The sequence below is a fragment of the Erinaceus europaeus genome, chromosome 13 (genome assembly GCF_950295315.1).
Source record: "Erinaceus europaeus chromosome 13, mEriEur2.1, whole genome shotgun sequence".
Taxonomy (NCBI): Eukaryota; Metazoa; Chordata; class Mammalia; order Eulipotyphla; family Erinaceidae; genus Erinaceus; species Erinaceus europaeus.
This window is the reverse complement of record NC_080174.1, coordinates 71280571-71297338: the sequence shown is the minus strand read 5'-3', so window position 1 is coordinate 71297338 and position 16768 is coordinate 71280571. Positions and strand designations below refer to the sequence as shown.

The 16768-nt window shown below is 42.6% G+C and overlaps 2 protein-coding genes across 2 annotated transcripts in view; both read right to left on the bottom strand.

Annotated features, from left to right (window-relative positions):
* SCP2 (sterol carrier protein 2) overlaps nt 1-16768 on the bottom strand; it is a 342267-nt gene that overhangs the window by 277785 nt on the left and 47714 nt on the right. The gene's annotated exons all lie outside the window — the stretch shown is intronic.
* Nucleotides 1212-1713, bottom strand: LOC103123805 (small ribosomal subunit protein eS19-like). Its single transcript, XM_007534480.3, is given in 3 exon segments — nt 1212-1545; nt 1548-1568; nt 1571-1713. Coding segments are annotated over 3 exon segments (438 nt in total). The 5' UTR covers nt 1697-1713; the 3' UTR covers nt 1212-1254.

The following is a 16768-nucleotide window of genomic DNA, read 5'->3' as shown; positions in this document are numbered from 1 at the left end:
CACACCATTTCGGGGCTCATGACGCTTTCCCCCTGCAGGTAGGGACTAACAGCTCAAACTGGGGTCTTTGTACATTGTACCATGTTTACTCAGCCAGGTGCACCATTGCCCAGCCCCTCCTATTGCAATCATAACAATAACTTGGGTGACTTCAACATTATCCTCAATAAATTGTTCAGATCTGGGGGTTGAGTGGTAGTGCAGCAGGTTAAGCGCACATGGCGCAAATGGCAAGGACCGATGTAAGGATCCCAGTTCGAGCCCCCATCTCTCCACCTGCAGGGGGGTCACTTCACAAGGTCTGCAGATGTCTATCTTTCTCTCCTCCTCTCTGTCTTCCCCTTCTCTTTCAATTTCTCTCTGTCCTATCCAACAACAACAGTTATAACAACAATAACAACCACAACAAGGGGAACAAAATGGGAAAAACAGTCTTCAGGAGCAGTGGATTTGTAGTGGTGGCACTGAGCCCCAGTGATAACCCTAGAGAGGAAAAAAAAATGTTCAGCTCTCTGAGCTCTGCTTCTTGACTTTCTCAATTCTAATGACTCTTCCACTCCAACCACCCACTTCCGCAACCACAACCTGGACCTTGTTAAACTCAAAATTCCATCATGTCTAAAGTCTGGAAACATCCTGCACTCATCCTACCTCATCTCTCTGTCCTCTGTGCTGTCCTTGTTTGGGGATAATCTCTACAATGACCACATAAAAAGGAAGAGATCAGCCCTGGATTCTGATGAGTCCAATATCTTCCCCCCCAAATCTTTCTCCCAATGTCAGACCTCCAAATCCACTGTCAAATGCAGGTTTTGCCTGGATATTCTACTGGCATTTCATAAGTCCAGACATGAACTTCTGATATATCCCCAAAACCTGTTCCCTTGTGCTTCCACAAATAAGTTTTCAAGTATAACTTCAGAGTTATCTTTGACATCTTTCTGCCTTTTACCTTCTGGCTAGAGTGCTAAAAAAATAAATAAATAAAATAAAATCCCAGTTGCTCTGGGGGAGGTGAAACCACTTTACTTTGTAAGACATTTTAAAATAGCCCAGTACCATGGTGCTACCTGGTTGAGTGCACACATTACAGCGCGGGAGGTTCAAGCCGTGGTCTCCACCTACAAGGGGAAATCTCATGAGTAGTGAGGCAGTGTTGCAGTCTCTCTCTGCCTTTCTTTTCTCTTCTTTTCTTTTCTTTTTCTTTTTCCTTTTTTATGAATGAGGCAATTTATTAACCCAGCATGATTTGTTCTAATGGTTCTTGCTGGCAGCTGCCACCTGTCCGGCGATTCTGTCCAAACCTCTCTGTCTCTGAGGTGTCAGTTTGTGGCCCCCATCTTGGTCCCTTTCCACCATTTTCAGCCCTTCTAGGGCTTGGAGGACTCGGCGGGCCACACTCTTGGAGCCTCTGTTGAAGTGGCTGGGCATGACACCGTTTCTCTGCCGTCGTCCATAAATCTTGGTCATGGAGCCAACCCCAGCACCGCCCCAAAGGTACAGGTGCCATGCTGTGGAAGTAGCTTGTGTGTAGAACCAGTTCTCGCGTCGTAGGGAGCGAGCTCCTTTTATGCTTAGCCAGCTTGACCGTGTCCACCGATTCTGGGACCTTCAGCTTTCCGGACGTTTTGAGGAAGGCTGCCAGAGCTCGGACGAACTCCTGCTGGTTCACATCTTTTACAGTAATTCCAGGCATCGTGCGGCCTCCGGGCTGCCAGCCAGGGGAAAGTCTCTCTGCCTTTCTATCTCCCCCTTCCCTTTCAATTTCTGTCCATTGCTATATCTAAAATAAATAAATAAATATATAAGCAAATAAAATTAAAAACAGGGAGTTGGGCGGTAGCACAGTGGGTTGAGCGCAAGTTGCACAAAGCACAAGGACCGGCCTAAGGATCCCAGTTCCATCCGGGTTTGAGCCCCGGGCTCCCCACCTGCAGGGGAGTCGCTTCAGGGGTGGTGAAGCAGGTCTGCAGGTGTCTTTCTCTCCCCCTCTCTGTCTTCTCCCTCTTCTCTCTGTCCTATCCAACAACAATATCAACAACAATAATAACTACAATAATAAAAACAACAGGGGGCGGAGGGAGTCGGGAGGTAGCACAGTGGGTTAAGCATCCAAGGCGCGAAGTCCAACAACCGGCATAAGGATCCCGGTTCGAGCCCCCAGCTCCCTGCCTGCAGGGGTGTCGCTTCACAGGCAGTGAAGCAGGTCTGCAGGTGTCTGTCTTTCTCTCCTCCTCTCTGTCTTCCCTCCTCTCTCCATTTCTCTCTGTCCTATCTATCCAATAATGACGACATCAATATCAACAACAATAAAACAAGGGCAACAAAAGGGAATAAATAAATTAATTAATTTAAAAAAACGGGCAACAAAAAAGGAAATAAATATTAAAAAATTTTAATTAAAAAATAAAATAGCTCAGAATACTCAGACAGGAAGTCTTCTTCCAGCTACAGCAGTAATAGTTAAAAGATAAGACACTTTTATAAAGAGTAGTAGAGTAGTATTATATACATATACAGTGTCATGGAACGAGCCCAGGTATTGTTCCACATGGATAATACCAGTGAGCAATCTCCCCATGCCAAGTTTTTACTTTACCTTTTTGAGAGAGGAAAGAAAGACAGAGGAAAAACACCACTACACAACTACACCATCCATGAAGCTTCCCCAGTTCTGTGCACAGAGCTCCTGTGTGGTATCAGGATTGAAACACAGTGCCCCACCCACTCTATCAGACATGCACGCTATCAGATGGACTATGCCAGGTTTTCATCTTAGTATTAATTCATTTAAAATTTTTAAACATATTTATTTATTTTCCCCTTTTTTGTTGTCCTTTTGTTTTTGTAGTTGTTATTGATGTCGTCGTTGTTGGATAGGACAGAGAGAAATGGAGAACAGAGGGGAGGTCAGAGAGGGGGAGAGAAAGACAGACACCTGCAGACCTGCTTCACCGCCTGTGAAACGACCCCTCGCCCCCTCAGGTGGGGATCCGGGGGCTCTAACCGGATCCTTACTCCAGTCCTTGTGCTTTGCGCTTAACCCGCTACACTACCGCAGTATTGATTCATTTTGTATCATCTTATCAACCGCAGGTGCTGGGTTCCTTTCTTTTTCCTTTTCCTTTTTCATTTGGATAGAACCCAGCTCACACATATGAAGTATGCACTCTGCTGCTGAGATTCTGTTGCTGCCTAGCTTGATACGAAATCCATTAGCATTCCAGAAGATTAGCAAAGGATTAGAATTTTTTTGCGGTAGGGCAGCAAGTTAAGTGCAGGTGGCGCAAAGCGCAGGGACAGGAGTAAGGATCCGGGTTCGAGCCCCCGGCTCCCCACCTGCAGGGGAGTCGCTTCAGGCGGAGAAGCAGGTCTGCAGGTGTCTATCTTTCTCTCCCCTTCTCTGCCTACCCCTCCTCTCTCCATTTCTCTCTGTCCTAACAACAATGACATCAATAACAACAACAGTAATAACTACAATAAAAAACAAGGGCAACAAAAGAGAAAAATAAATAAAATAAAAATAATTTTTTTCAACAGGGAAAAAAAAAGATACATTCCACAGTCAGAATATGGGTCCTGTCTGGGATGAGTGGTTGCTTATGAATATTAACCAGCAGGAGGAATAATTAAGCATTTGTTTCCTAAAGTGGGAAAGTAGGATTTTCTTTGTCTCTAGTAAATTATCAATTAGGTTGGTGAGAATGGTCAGAGGCCTTCTTTGAAATGTGAAACTAGGGGGCTGGGTGAGAGCGTACCTGGTTAAGCACACATAGTGAGAAATGTGAAACTTGAGGGCAGGGGAGATACCATAATGTTTATGCAAAAGGACTCTAATGCCTGAGGCTCTAAGGTGGAAGGTTCAATTCCCTGCACCACCATAAGCCAGAGCTGAGTAGTGCTCTGGTAAAAAAAAAAAAAAAAAAAAAGGAAAGGTGAAACTTGACAGGAGGAAGTGCTTTTAGCTTTTAGCTAGTCATTATATTTAAAGAGTAGTGAGAAAATGTGAAGTGACAGCTCTGTCCACTCTCACTGGCATCTCAGGTGGCTGCTTCCTGTAAGCACCTCCAAGTTGTCACCTTCTTCCTTTTATGATGATTCACAGGTTCTTGTGAATATCTCCTTTAACTCTTGTGGGTGAATGGGAAAAACTGGAAGTCTGGATTTTTTTTCTTTAAAGTGCTCAAGATACATTGTTATTGTTGTCTTGTGGTCATCATCATCTTTGCCTTGACCAAGGTCTCTCATATGTGTGATTTCACCACTTAGGGCTGCTTGTTTATATACAGAGGAGGCTGGTAGAGCTCATTTTACCATGTGTGGGGATCCAGGTTTCAGTCTATGGTCAACACATGGGAATACCATGCATGAGAAAATTAAGAATTGCCTAAATGAAGACGTCGTGGAAAGAGTGATGTAAGTATTAGTACTACATGTGTGAAGACATGAAGTCAGGTAACCTGGATGATGTGTTTAGGGTCACGAGTTGAACACAGAGGAGGAGAAGAGGCAAAACTGGAAAGGCAAGCTGGGGCAGATTTAGCAGGACTTTTGGACACAAGTAAGGAGTTTGTTTTCTTTAACGCTATGTGACATTTGTTAGACCTCTTTTCCTTGCCCAACTATTCTTTTTCCTGACAGTCAACACTTGGTTACATTTAGAAGACCAAATTAATTTACCCATTGATGTATGTTCTGAGAACTGAAAGGTATCAACTCTTCCTAACAATGGGGGGTTGGGGACAGATTTTTGGGGTCTCAATTTAAAAACCTTGTGAGTTTTTTTAAAAATTAATTTCATGAGAAAGAAAGAACCAGAATACTTCCTCCCTCCCTCTCTCTCACTCCCTACCTCATGAAATAATAAGCAAATGAATGAATCTTGAGGAACATACATGCACACCAAAAAGTTAAAATAGGCAAAGTGTACATTTTGGTTTGATAAGTTTGGGTGGGACTCAAGAGTTTGCATTTCTACCAAGATCTCAAATGACAATGTTGCTAAAGGCCACACTTTTAGTAGCAAGGATTTAGACTCATTTTCTACCTGTAAATTCTCTAAATTGTAGATTTTCTGATGAGAAGTGCATTATCTTGCTTAATGACTACAGTGCTTTAAGAGTTATAACAAGATATCCCTACGTTATGTCCTTTACTTTGCTCAACAATTCTTTCTGAAAGATAAGTACACAACACATTCTTAGTTGTGTAAAGCATTTTTAAAACTAAGGTACTAAAATTAATTTGTCTGCAGCCTGGGAATTAATACAGCACAAGGTCCTGAGCACTGCTCAGCTCTGGCTCATGGTGGAGCAGGGGACTGAACATAGGACTTTGGAACCTCAGGCATGAAAGTCCTTTGGTATACATATTATACTATCTCTCCAATCCAATTTTTTTTCTTTCATTTACTTACTAATAAGAGAAAGAGGAGAGATGGAGAGAGAACCAGAGTATGACTGGCACATGCAATGCAGGGGATCAAACTAAGGACCTCATGCTTCAGAGCCTAACACTTTATCCGTTTTGCCACTTCTTGGGTTCTATTATCATATTATCTTTTATTTATTTCCTTTTGTTGCCCTTGTCTTACTGTTGTAGTTATTATTGTTGTCATTGATGTCGTCGTTGTTGGATAGGACAGAGAGAAATGGAGAGAGGAGGGGAAGACAGAGACGGGGAGAGAAAGACAGACACCTGCAGACCTGCTTCACTGCTTTTGAAGCGACTCCCAGGCAGGTGGGGAGCTGAGGACTTGAACAGGGATCCTTACGCCGGTCCTTGTGCTTTGCGCCACCAGCGCTTAACCCGTTGCGCTACTGGCCGACTCCCTATCATATTATCTTAATAAAAAATTTTCATAGAATGTGGTCCAGGAGGTCGCACACTGGATAAAGCATTGGATTCTCAAGCATGAGGTCCCGAGTTTAATTTCCTGCAGCACATGTACCAGAGTGATGTCTGGTTCTCTCCCTCTCTCTCTCTCTCTCTCTCTCTCTCCCCTCCTATCCTTCTCATGAATAAATAAATTCTTTAAAAAATATAGAGGGAGTCGGGTGGTAGCGCAGCGGGTTAAGCGCAGGTGGCGCTAAACGCAAGGACTGGCATAAGGATCCCGGTTCAAGCCCCCGGCTCCCCACCTGCAGGGGAGTCGCTTCACAGGCGGTGAAGCGGGTCTGCAGGTGTCTATCTTTCTCTTTCTCTCTCTGTCTTCCCCTCCTCTCTCCATTTCTCTCTGTCCTACCCAACAATGACATCAATAACAACAACAATAAAACAACAAGGGCAACAAAAGGGAATAAATTGGCGCAGGTGCTGCCATGCGAGCTGCTTGACAGGGTACCAGTTTCGCAGGAAGTTCAGTACGGCTGGACTCTCCAGGCCAAACTGAAACCATCTCACCTTTTGCCATGTATAGGGCTTGGGATTAAGCTCTGTGTGGTCTTGATAATATTTACCTATGGCCAGGCTCAGAGCCTGACCAAATGACAAAAACAACGACAAAACCTGCACTGCACTCTGTAAGACTGATCATAATAGAACAAGCAATAGCAGTAATGCAGAATTTTTCAGGAGGCCCCAATAGGAAAAAATGTTTTTCCCTTTATCTACACCACTTCCTTTAGTATTCCCTCTAAAATATAGACAAAGGTTGGTGCTTCCCACAGTGGAGGGGCCACCTTATATAACATAAAAAAATCAATGGACAGTTATGGTACCTGCCTAGACACAATGGGCCTTTTAATCTACATCCACCACTATGCTCCCACTTCCTTATGCAGGAATAGTGCACAAGAACCTAGGTCACACAGTGAGCATACACAGAAGATGGATTCTAGCTAGAGAGTTTAACTTGGAACAAAACAAAACAAAACTCCTTGATCAAACAATGGAACAAATTTTGTGAAAAATGAGCTGCTCAATTTTTTAAGGCCCCTAAAAACATAACAAGCTTGAACTTTCTATAAACCATTGTCTTCTGATACATAGGGCCAAGAGAATGGCATAAAAGGTAGAATATTAATCTTAATCAATAGGACATTTGCCTAGCACACAGGTACAGGAAAAACAAGACACAGAAACAGTGATGTGATCTCTAGGGCGGAAAGTGCCCCTGGAATGTAAATGTTCCACAAAGTAGGAGGTGTTCCCTACCTGTGCTGTTCTTATTTGGTGATTTTTGTTTCAATAATCAAAGCCTTGGTGATTTTTGTTTTAATAATCTATACCTTGGTGATTTTTGCTTGAATGATCTAAGCCTTATGAGACTATACAAATAAAGTTCTGCTTAAGTAAGACAGAGATGTCTGCTTGAGCTTGATTCAGCATCAACTCACTCGTCTCTCATTCCTCATTCTTTGCTGATGCCCCTCCTCCTTCAGGCTAACCCTAATAACCTGCTGGGGCTGGCCCCCGGCAATAAATACATATTAAAAATATAATAATAAAATTATTCTATCAAAGTATGCTAGGATTTTTTTGTGTGTGTTTGTGTGTGCTTCCAGGGTTACAGCTGGGGCTCAGTGCCTGCACTACAAATCTACTGCTCCTGGAGGCAATTTTTTTCCTTTTGCTATCCTTGTTGTTTATGGTTGTTGTTATAATTATTGCTGTCATTGTTGTTGGATAGGACAGAGAGAAATGGAGAGAGGAGAAGTCAGAGAGTGGGAGAGAAAGATAGACACCTGCTGACTTGCTACACCGCTGTGGAGCGACTCCCCTGCAGGTGGGGAGCCGGAACTGGGTTCTTTGCACAGGTCCTTGTGCTTAACCCGCTGCGCTACCACCCGGGCCTGTGCTAGGATTTTATGTTGTTTCCTTCTTTGTTAAATATCAAGAGCAAAATAAATTGCCAAAATATAAAGATAAGACAACTGAATGAATATGTCACTGACAGAGAATGGGAGCCATGTTTTCCCCACCCCATCTCCATTTGATATCCATTTGGGGGGGGGGAGCAACCTTCTAACATATATACACAAGTAACTTTATGGGCAGTTAAGAAATGTGAAAGAGGCAATGAAAGAATAAGTAAAACTACATTATTATAATTAGGATGCAGTAGAGCCAAATTGTGATTTTATTGTTAGCAGCGTCGTTTTGGACAGGAGAAACAGAGCTCTGGAGTAAACTGGTAGACATTTCCTTCTGCTGCTGCTACTTCTTGGAGGCATTAATGGTATTTTCAGCCTTCATTTCTAACAATGTGGGCATGTCTCATTAATTGACTACCCTGCAATTGGATTCTGATTTACCTCAATGACAAATCCTGTTATTCACAATATGCTTTATTAGTTCACTAAGCGATGTGTGCTTCTAATCTTAAACTGCACCACAGAACCTTTCTGATCCACCACCTTCAACTTAGTATGAGCAACGTTCTCAGCATTATTTATTTATTTACTTATTTATTTATTTATTCATTTATTTATGTATTGAGCTTGGGCCTCATTCGTGCATGACTTCACTTCTCTAGTCTGCTTTTTTTAAAAAATATTTTATTTTATTTATTTATTCCCTTTTGTTGCCCTTGTTGTTTTATTGTTGTAGTTATTATTGTTGTTGTCGTCGTTGTTGGATAGGACAGAGAGAAATGGAGAGAGGAGGGGAAGACAGAGAGGAGGAGAGAAAGATAGACACCTGCAGACCTGCTTCACCGCCTGTGAAACGACTCCCCTGCAGGTGGGGAGCCGGGGTTCGAACCTGGATCCTTATGCCGGTCCTTGTGCTTTGCGCCACCTGCGCTTAACCCGCTGCGCTACCGCCCGACTCCCTGCCCTTTCTTTTTAAAAAATATTTTATTGGGAGTCGGGCGGTAGCGTAGCGGGTTAAGCGCAGGTGGCGCAAAGCACAAGGACCCCGCTTAAGGATCCGGGTTGGAGCCCCCTGCTCCCCACCCGGGGAGTTGCTTCAAAAGCAGTGAAGCAGGTCTGCAAATGTCTTTCTCTTCCCCTCTCGGTCTTACCCTCCATTTCTCCATTTCTCTCTGTCCTATCCAGCAACGACGACAACAATAGAAACAACAAGGGCAACAAAAGGGAATAAATAAATATTAAAAAAATTTCTATTTATTTTGGATAGAGGTGGAGAGAAAATGAGTGGGGGAAAAAGGGAGAGACCTACAACATTGCATCACCTCTTGTAAAGTTTTCCCCTGCAGGCAGAGTCCCGAGGCTCAACTCAGGTCCTAGACTGTACTGTATGTAACATGCCCCCTACCCACTGCCCAGGCCCCTCATGCTGCTTTTTCATGCAGGTATATGCATATATACATAGAAAGAGACATCATAGCACCTCCCATGCGATGCCAGGGCCCGAACCTAGGTTGCATGCATGACAAGATTTGTCTCCTGCCCAGTGAGTTAGTTCTCCATTCCTGTTCTCAGTATTAAAGTCTTCTTGGGATTTTTCTCTTGCTGTGGTATTATAGTAAGCACTAGTTTTTCCTCAGCAGCATTAGGATGGGCAGAACACAGAGGTACTTTTTACATATTTATTTTTATTTTTTCACTTTTTATTTTTTACTAATAGCAGGTTACAATATTTTAAGATTACAACGTACACTTCTACTTCACACCCACCGCCAAAGTTCTGTGTCCCCACACTCCCACAGAGATACTTTTAGAAGAAGCTAGAATAGTTTGTTCTAAACCCAATTTTTTTTTTTTTGCCTCCAGGGTTATCACTGGGGCTCAGTGCCAGCACTACAAATAACACTGCTAACTGTTCCTGGTGGCCATTTTTACCTTTTTTTTTTCTTCTGGTTGTTGTTATTGTTGTTGGATTAACCCAGTGGCTTTTACCCATTATATACCAGTGTTTCTCAAATGTTGGCATCTATCAAAACCACTTAGAGTTCATGAAAATATAGGCAGCTAGGCACCAGAATTTCTTTCTTTTTTTATTCTTTTTGTATTATCTTTATTTATTGGATAGAGACAACCAGAAATCAAGAGGGAGAGAGACAGACACCTACAGCCCTGCTTTATCACTCGTAAAGCTTTCCCCCTGCAGGTGGGGACAAGAGCACCAGAATTTCTAATTCAGTAGATCTGGAGTTGGGACAAGACAACATTCATTTCCGACAATTTTCTTTTCTGTTAAAGCAGAGACCTCTCTTTTTAATTTTTTATTGTCTTTATTTATTTATTAGGTAGAGACAGCCTGAAATTGAGGGGGAAGAGGGAGATAGACAGAAAGACAGCTGAAGCACTGCTTTACCACTTGCAAAACTTTCCCCTGCAGGTGGGGACCTGGGTCCTTGAGCGTTGTAACATGTGTGCTTAAGCAGGTGTGCCACCACCCAGTCCCAAGCAGTGACCTCTCAAACTTCAGCAAGGGCCAGGCACTTCAAATACTGGCAGGAAATAAAATACTTTGAAGTCTGCTCCTGATTGGATTGCTCTAGTGGCTAAAGCAGGTCATGTGGGGACTATGTACAACTGCTGCTCATGACAGTCTAAGCAGATCTGACACCTGTTGTGACCTTTCCCTGTCATTAGTGGGAGGGAGAGAGGGCTTGTAGGTTTTGCAGCCATGGGCTTGGGAGATTGACAGGCTGAAAGGGCAGGGTGAGTCTCTGGCTAAAAGGTCCCCAATGCTAAAGGTCTTCAGACAACCAGTGTAGCTGCAGGTAAGTGGCAGGTTTTATCCACCAGCTATACTAGTAGCCTAGGCAGGCTGGGGCAGTGTAGGCACGAGCACCAATCCCAGGTCTTCAAAATGACCTCACAGAAACGGGATTGGTGCTGGCTCGCTTAGCAGCACGGATCTGCTGAAGCATGTCCTTTGGCAGAAGGTCTGTATTCTCTGACCTTGAACAGTTTTTTCTGAAACTCCTTTATGAAATGGATAGATGAATGCTTACCCTAAAATGACCTTTCCCTTAAAACAGTGAACATGTTTAGTGAAGATGTTATGTCATTAAAAAGTAAGGTTTTTTTTTCTGCTTACAAAGTAATATACAGTTATCAAAGAAATCAAAATGAAATACAGGCAATGGAAGATCTTTGTACTCAATTCTCTCCTTCCCAGCCCATAGTTAGCAACTATTAACTCTTCAGTGTATTCATATTTTCTGATTATGTGGTCTGTGAATATCAGTCATTTTTAAACAATTCCTCCCAACACACACACACACACACACACACTTAATGCCTTTGAAAAATCTTTCACCATGTAAACAGACCTCATCCTATTCTTTTTTATTTTATTTCTTTTCTTGTTGTTGTTTTACTGTTGTAATTATAATTGTTGTTGTTATTGATGTCGTCGTTGTTGGATAGGATAGAGAGAAATGGAGAGTGGAGGGGAAGGCAGAGAGGAGGAGAGAAAGATAGACACCTGCAGACCTGCTTCACCACTTGTGAAGTGATTCTCCTGCAGGTGCGGATCTTTTTTATTTTTTTTGAGGAAAGTCTCAGTATTTTTATTTATTTATTCCCTTTTGTTGCTCTTGTTTATTGTTGTAATTATTGTTGTTGTTATTGATGTCGTCATTGTTGGACAGGACAGAGAGAATGGAGAGAGGAGGGGAAGAAAGAGGGGGAGAGAAAGACAGACACCTGCAGACCTGCTTCACTGCCTGTGAAGCGATTCCCCTGCAGGTGGGGAGCCAGGGGATCGAACCCGGATCCTTATGCCAGCCCTTGCGCTTTGCGCCATGTGTGCTTAATCTGCTGCGCTACCGCCCAACTCCTCTTTTTATTTTTTTATCAGAGCACTAATCAGCTCTGGTTTATGATGGTTCAGGGGACTGAACCTGGGACTTCAGAGACTCAAGCATGAGAGTCTCTTTGAAAAACCATTATACTATCTACCCCCCCATTCTTTTTAATATCTTCATTATGGTGGCTGTTTTTTATCCATTATTGGATACTTGCTTCTATCATAACAGCAGCAAATATTTATGTAAGAATTTCTGTAGGTTACATTCTTTCAAGTTAAATGTCTGGTTTGAAAATATAAGCATGTTCAGTGACATCAAAAGCACAGGCAACAAAAACAAAAGTAAACATGTAGGGCTACATCAAACTAAAGAATTTTTGCACAGCAAAGAAAACAACAGTTACAATCTATGAAATGGGAGGGAGTGTTTGCAACCCTGATATTTCACAGGGAATTAATCTCCCAGATATGTGTGGAATTCCTTTTTTTTTTCTTTTTTATTCCCCACTCCAATATGTGTGGACTTCCTATAGCTCAACAGCAAAAAGTAAATGGTGCAATTTAGAAATGAACTACTAGGTCTGGGAGATAGCACAATGGTTTACATCACAACAGACTTTCATGCAAGAGGCTTGAGGTGCCTGGTTCATATCCCAACACCACCATAAACCAGAGCTGAGCTGTGCTCTGGTAAAAGTAAAAAAATAAAATGATTTGTGAGGAGGGACATGGCACAGGAACTTTAGTGTTGAGAGTGGGGAATTGCATAAACACATATATGGTGTGAAACTATATCTCTGAAATCTTATCATTTTGGGGAGTGGGAGGTGGCCCACTTAGTTGAGTGCACATATTGTGTACAAGAACTGGGTGGGGTTCAAGACCCAGGTTCCTCACCTGCTGGGGGTACATTTCATGAGTGGTGAAGCAGATGTCTTTCTTTCTCCCCTTCTCTTCCCTCCCCCCAATTCCTCTTTGTCCTATCAAATATAAGAAAAAATAAGTAAATCTTTTTAAATCTTACAATTTTGGAGGCTGGGCCATGGCGCTACCCAATTAAATGCACATGCCTGCAGGGGGGACATATCATGAGGGATGAAGCAGGTCTGCAGGTGTCTATCTTTCCTCTCTTAATTTCTCTCTATACTTTCAAATGAAGTAGAGAGAAAGAAAAAAAAATGTCACTGAGAGCAGTGGATTCATCATGCTGGCATACTGCCCAGGTGGCAATTAAAAGAAAAAAACAAAAACAAAAACAAAACAACTAGGGGGTGGGTGGTGGCGCGCCTGGTTGAGTGCACACATTACACTGTGCAAGGACCCCAGTTCAAACCCACACTCCCCATCTGCATGGGGGAAGCTTCACAAGTGGTGAAGCAGTGCTGCCTCTCTATCTCTTACCCTCTCTATGTCTGGCTGACTCTATCAAATAAATATAATAATAAAAAATTTAAAAAAACTATAATTTTGTAAACCATGTTAATCACTAATAATGAACTACTATGCAACTTTTTTCTTTTCTTTTTTAAAAATATTTATTTATTTAGTCCCCCCTTTTTGTTTTGCCCTTGTTTTTTATTGTTGTAGTTATTATTATTGTTGTTATTGATGCTGTTGGATAGGACAGAGAGAAATAGAGAGTGGAGGGGAAGATAGAGAGGGGGAGAGAAAGACAGACACCTGCAGACCTGCTTCACCACCTGTGAAGTGACTCCCCTGCAGGTGGGGAGCCGGGGGCTTGAACCAGAAACCTTACTCTGGTCCTTGCACTTTGCACCACATGCGCTTAACCCGCTGCGCTACCGCCAGACCCCCACTATGCAACTTTTAAGAAGATGGAAACTGGGCTGGGGAGACAGCATAATGGTTATATAAGAGATTTTTCATGACTGAGGCTTATCAGTCCCAGGTTTAATTCTCATCATCACTGTAAGGTAGAGCTGAGCAGTGCTTTTGCTTTGTCTTTGTTTATTTATTTATTTATTTTTTTGCCTCCATGGTTATTGCTGAGACTCGGAGTGCCTACACTATGAATCCACTGCTCCTGGCGGCCATTCCCCCCCCCCCTTTGTCGCCCTTGCTGTTTATCATCCTTGTTGTTATTATTGTTGTTGTTGTTTCTGTCATTGTTGTTGGATAGGACAGAGAGAAATAGAGAGAGGAGGGGAATACAGAGAGGGGGAGAGAAAGATAGACACCTGCAGACCTGCAGACCTGCTTCACTGCTTGTGAGGCGACCCCCGCAGGTGGTGGGCTGCGGGCTTGAACTGGGATTCCTGCGCAGGTCCTTGAGCTTCACACCATGTGCGCTTAAGCCAATGAGCTACCGCCTGGCCCCTGTTTATCTTTTTTTTCCCTTTATATCTCTTGTTAAAGTAAATAATATATGTATATATATATATATGTATGTGTATGTGTATATATACACATATATATATATGGAAATGGGGGGAGGGGGCTACTGGAAGTTAGCTCATCTGAGAGAGCAGGTCCCAGAACCACACAGAAACACGATGAACAACATCAAGGGGAGCTCTATGAATGGAGGAGCTGTATTCCAGTGTTTCTATTTTCTCTCTCTCCCTTAACAGAAAAAAAGAAAGGAAGGAAGAAAGTAGGAAAGAAAGGAAGAAAGATTACCCTAAACACATTTTAAATATTAATAAATATTACCAAATTACCCTCCAAAGAAGAAATAATACTGTTTCAAATTTACCGTCTTTTGGTCTTGAGGAACAGTTCATCATATGTTTCATAGACCAGTACGTTACTGGTCTATGAAACGTACTGGTCATATGTTTTTGTCAAAACCTCATATTTTTTTTCTATTTTGTATCCCTTAAATCCTCCTCATTACTGAGCATCCTGGAAATTTTTGTTGAGTGAGTTAAGAGTCTAAATGCATGGCTAGTGATCAATTAACATTTTTTACCGAAGTCTCCATCAGGATACGTGCACTATAATGCTCTTGAATTCCTCCTTACAAGATATCGGGTGATATAGGGTGTGAACTCTAAGATCACAGAGGCCTGGTTTTGACTGATCTTCTCTGTGTTATGGCAAATAACTTGAAATTTCTGACCTTTAATATCTCTACAATAGTTTGAATAGTGTCTACAAGTTGCATCGTGCTTATTAAATGGGAGTATTAGGTAAGAAATATGAGATTAATTTATGTATTATTTTATTCTTAAAACATACAAGTATAAAAAGCAAATACAGGGGCTAGAAGATAGCTTACCCAGTAGGGCACACACTTTGCCTTGTGTGGGGACCTGAGTTTGAGATCCTGGTCACCATATAGGAGCATCACGCAAGGGGAAAGCTTCATTAGGCAGTGAAGCAGTGCTGTGGTGTCTCTTTCTTCTCTCTTTTCTCTCTAAACCTCTAACTGGAGAAAAAGAAAAAGAGAAAAAAGAATCTACCAGGAGTGATGGAATCACACAGGTGTGCAACTCTGTGAAGCCCTGGGGCAAAAATAAAAATAAAATAAAAGCAAATGTGACAGTTGTAAAATGACAAATGGGTAATCCTGCAGAGATAATAAGAATAGGCCTGGGATGGGGAGATATTATAGTGATTATACAAGACTTGCATGCCCTGAGGTCCCAGGTTCCATCCCAGGTACCACCATAAGTCAGAGGCTAGCAGTGTTCTGTTTAAAGAAAGCGGGGGGAGGGGGGACTGGGCGGTGGCGCAGTGGGTTAAGTGCATGTGGCGCAAAGCGCAAGGACCGGCACAAGGACAGGCGTAAGGATCCCGGTTCGAGCCCCCGGCTCCCCACCTGCAGGGGCGTCGCTTCACAGGCGGTGAAGCAGGTCTCCAGGTATCTTTCTCTCCCCCTCTCTGTCTTCCCCTCCTCTCTCCATTTCTCTCTGTCCTATCCAACAATGAACAACATCAACAATGGCAATAATAATAACCACAACAAGGCTACAACAACAAGGGCAACAAAAGGGGAAAAAAATGGCCTCCAGGAGCGGTGGACTCGTGGTGCAAGCACCGAGCCCAGGAATAACCTTGGAGGAAAAAAAAAAAAAAAAAGGAACAGGAACTAAAAAGCTGGCAATCATTTTGATGACCTTAAATCTCCTTTCAAAATTAATGTAACTGGAGCCAGGTGGTGGTGCACCTAGTTGAGCATACATGCTATAATGCACAAGGACATGGGTTCCAGCCCCTGTCCCCACCAGCAGGGGGAATGCTTTACAAGTGGTGAAGCAGTGCTGCAGGTGTCTCTGTCTCTCTCCCTATCATTCCCTTCTCTCTTGATTTCTTGCTGTCTCTATTCAATAGATAAATAAAAATAGTAAAAAATTAAAAATAAAATAAAATTAATGTAACTTATCTTCCAGCTTTTCCTCAACTCTCTATCTCCCTCTTCTGCTCAGTAAGTCTTATTTTGATGTATTCAACCCACAACATGATTAAGGGAAAAGTATTATTTGTGATCATTCCTTGACTTTTGTTATTTACCTCATGTTGACCAAGCTTTATGGTTCTTGGCTGATATATATATAAATATATATATATCACGGTACCCAAGCTTCCTCCAATGCAGGGAGGGCTAGACTCCAGCCTGAGTGGCACACATAGAAAAGCAGGTACACTATCCTCTTGAGCTATCAGTCATTCATTCTTTTTCTTTTCCTCTTCCTCCTCCTCCTCGTCCTCCTCTTCAATAAAAGAAAGACAGAGAGACTAGAGCACTGCTTAGCTCTGGTTTATGGTGGTGCTGAGGATTGAACTAGGGGTCTCAGAGCCTCAGGCATGAGAGTCTTTACACAACCATCATGCTTTCTCCCCAGCCCCCAGTCATTCATCCTTTATGTCATTTATGCTGAGAGTAAAGCATTCTGGGGAGGGATATAGAGCTGAACATGATTTCTCATTGCACCGATAGATTTATGAGCACTGGTTTGTCTAGTTACAACTGGACATTTTCTAAATATACCAAATGCTTGCTGAATGAATAGACACGTTTTCCTACTGAGCTGTTGTATTACTAGACTAGAGCCAGCGCTTGTTGAGGCAGATAACCGGCACTTAGGGATGAACCAACGGACGATCGGCTAGAGGAAGGGATAAATGCGTTTGTGAT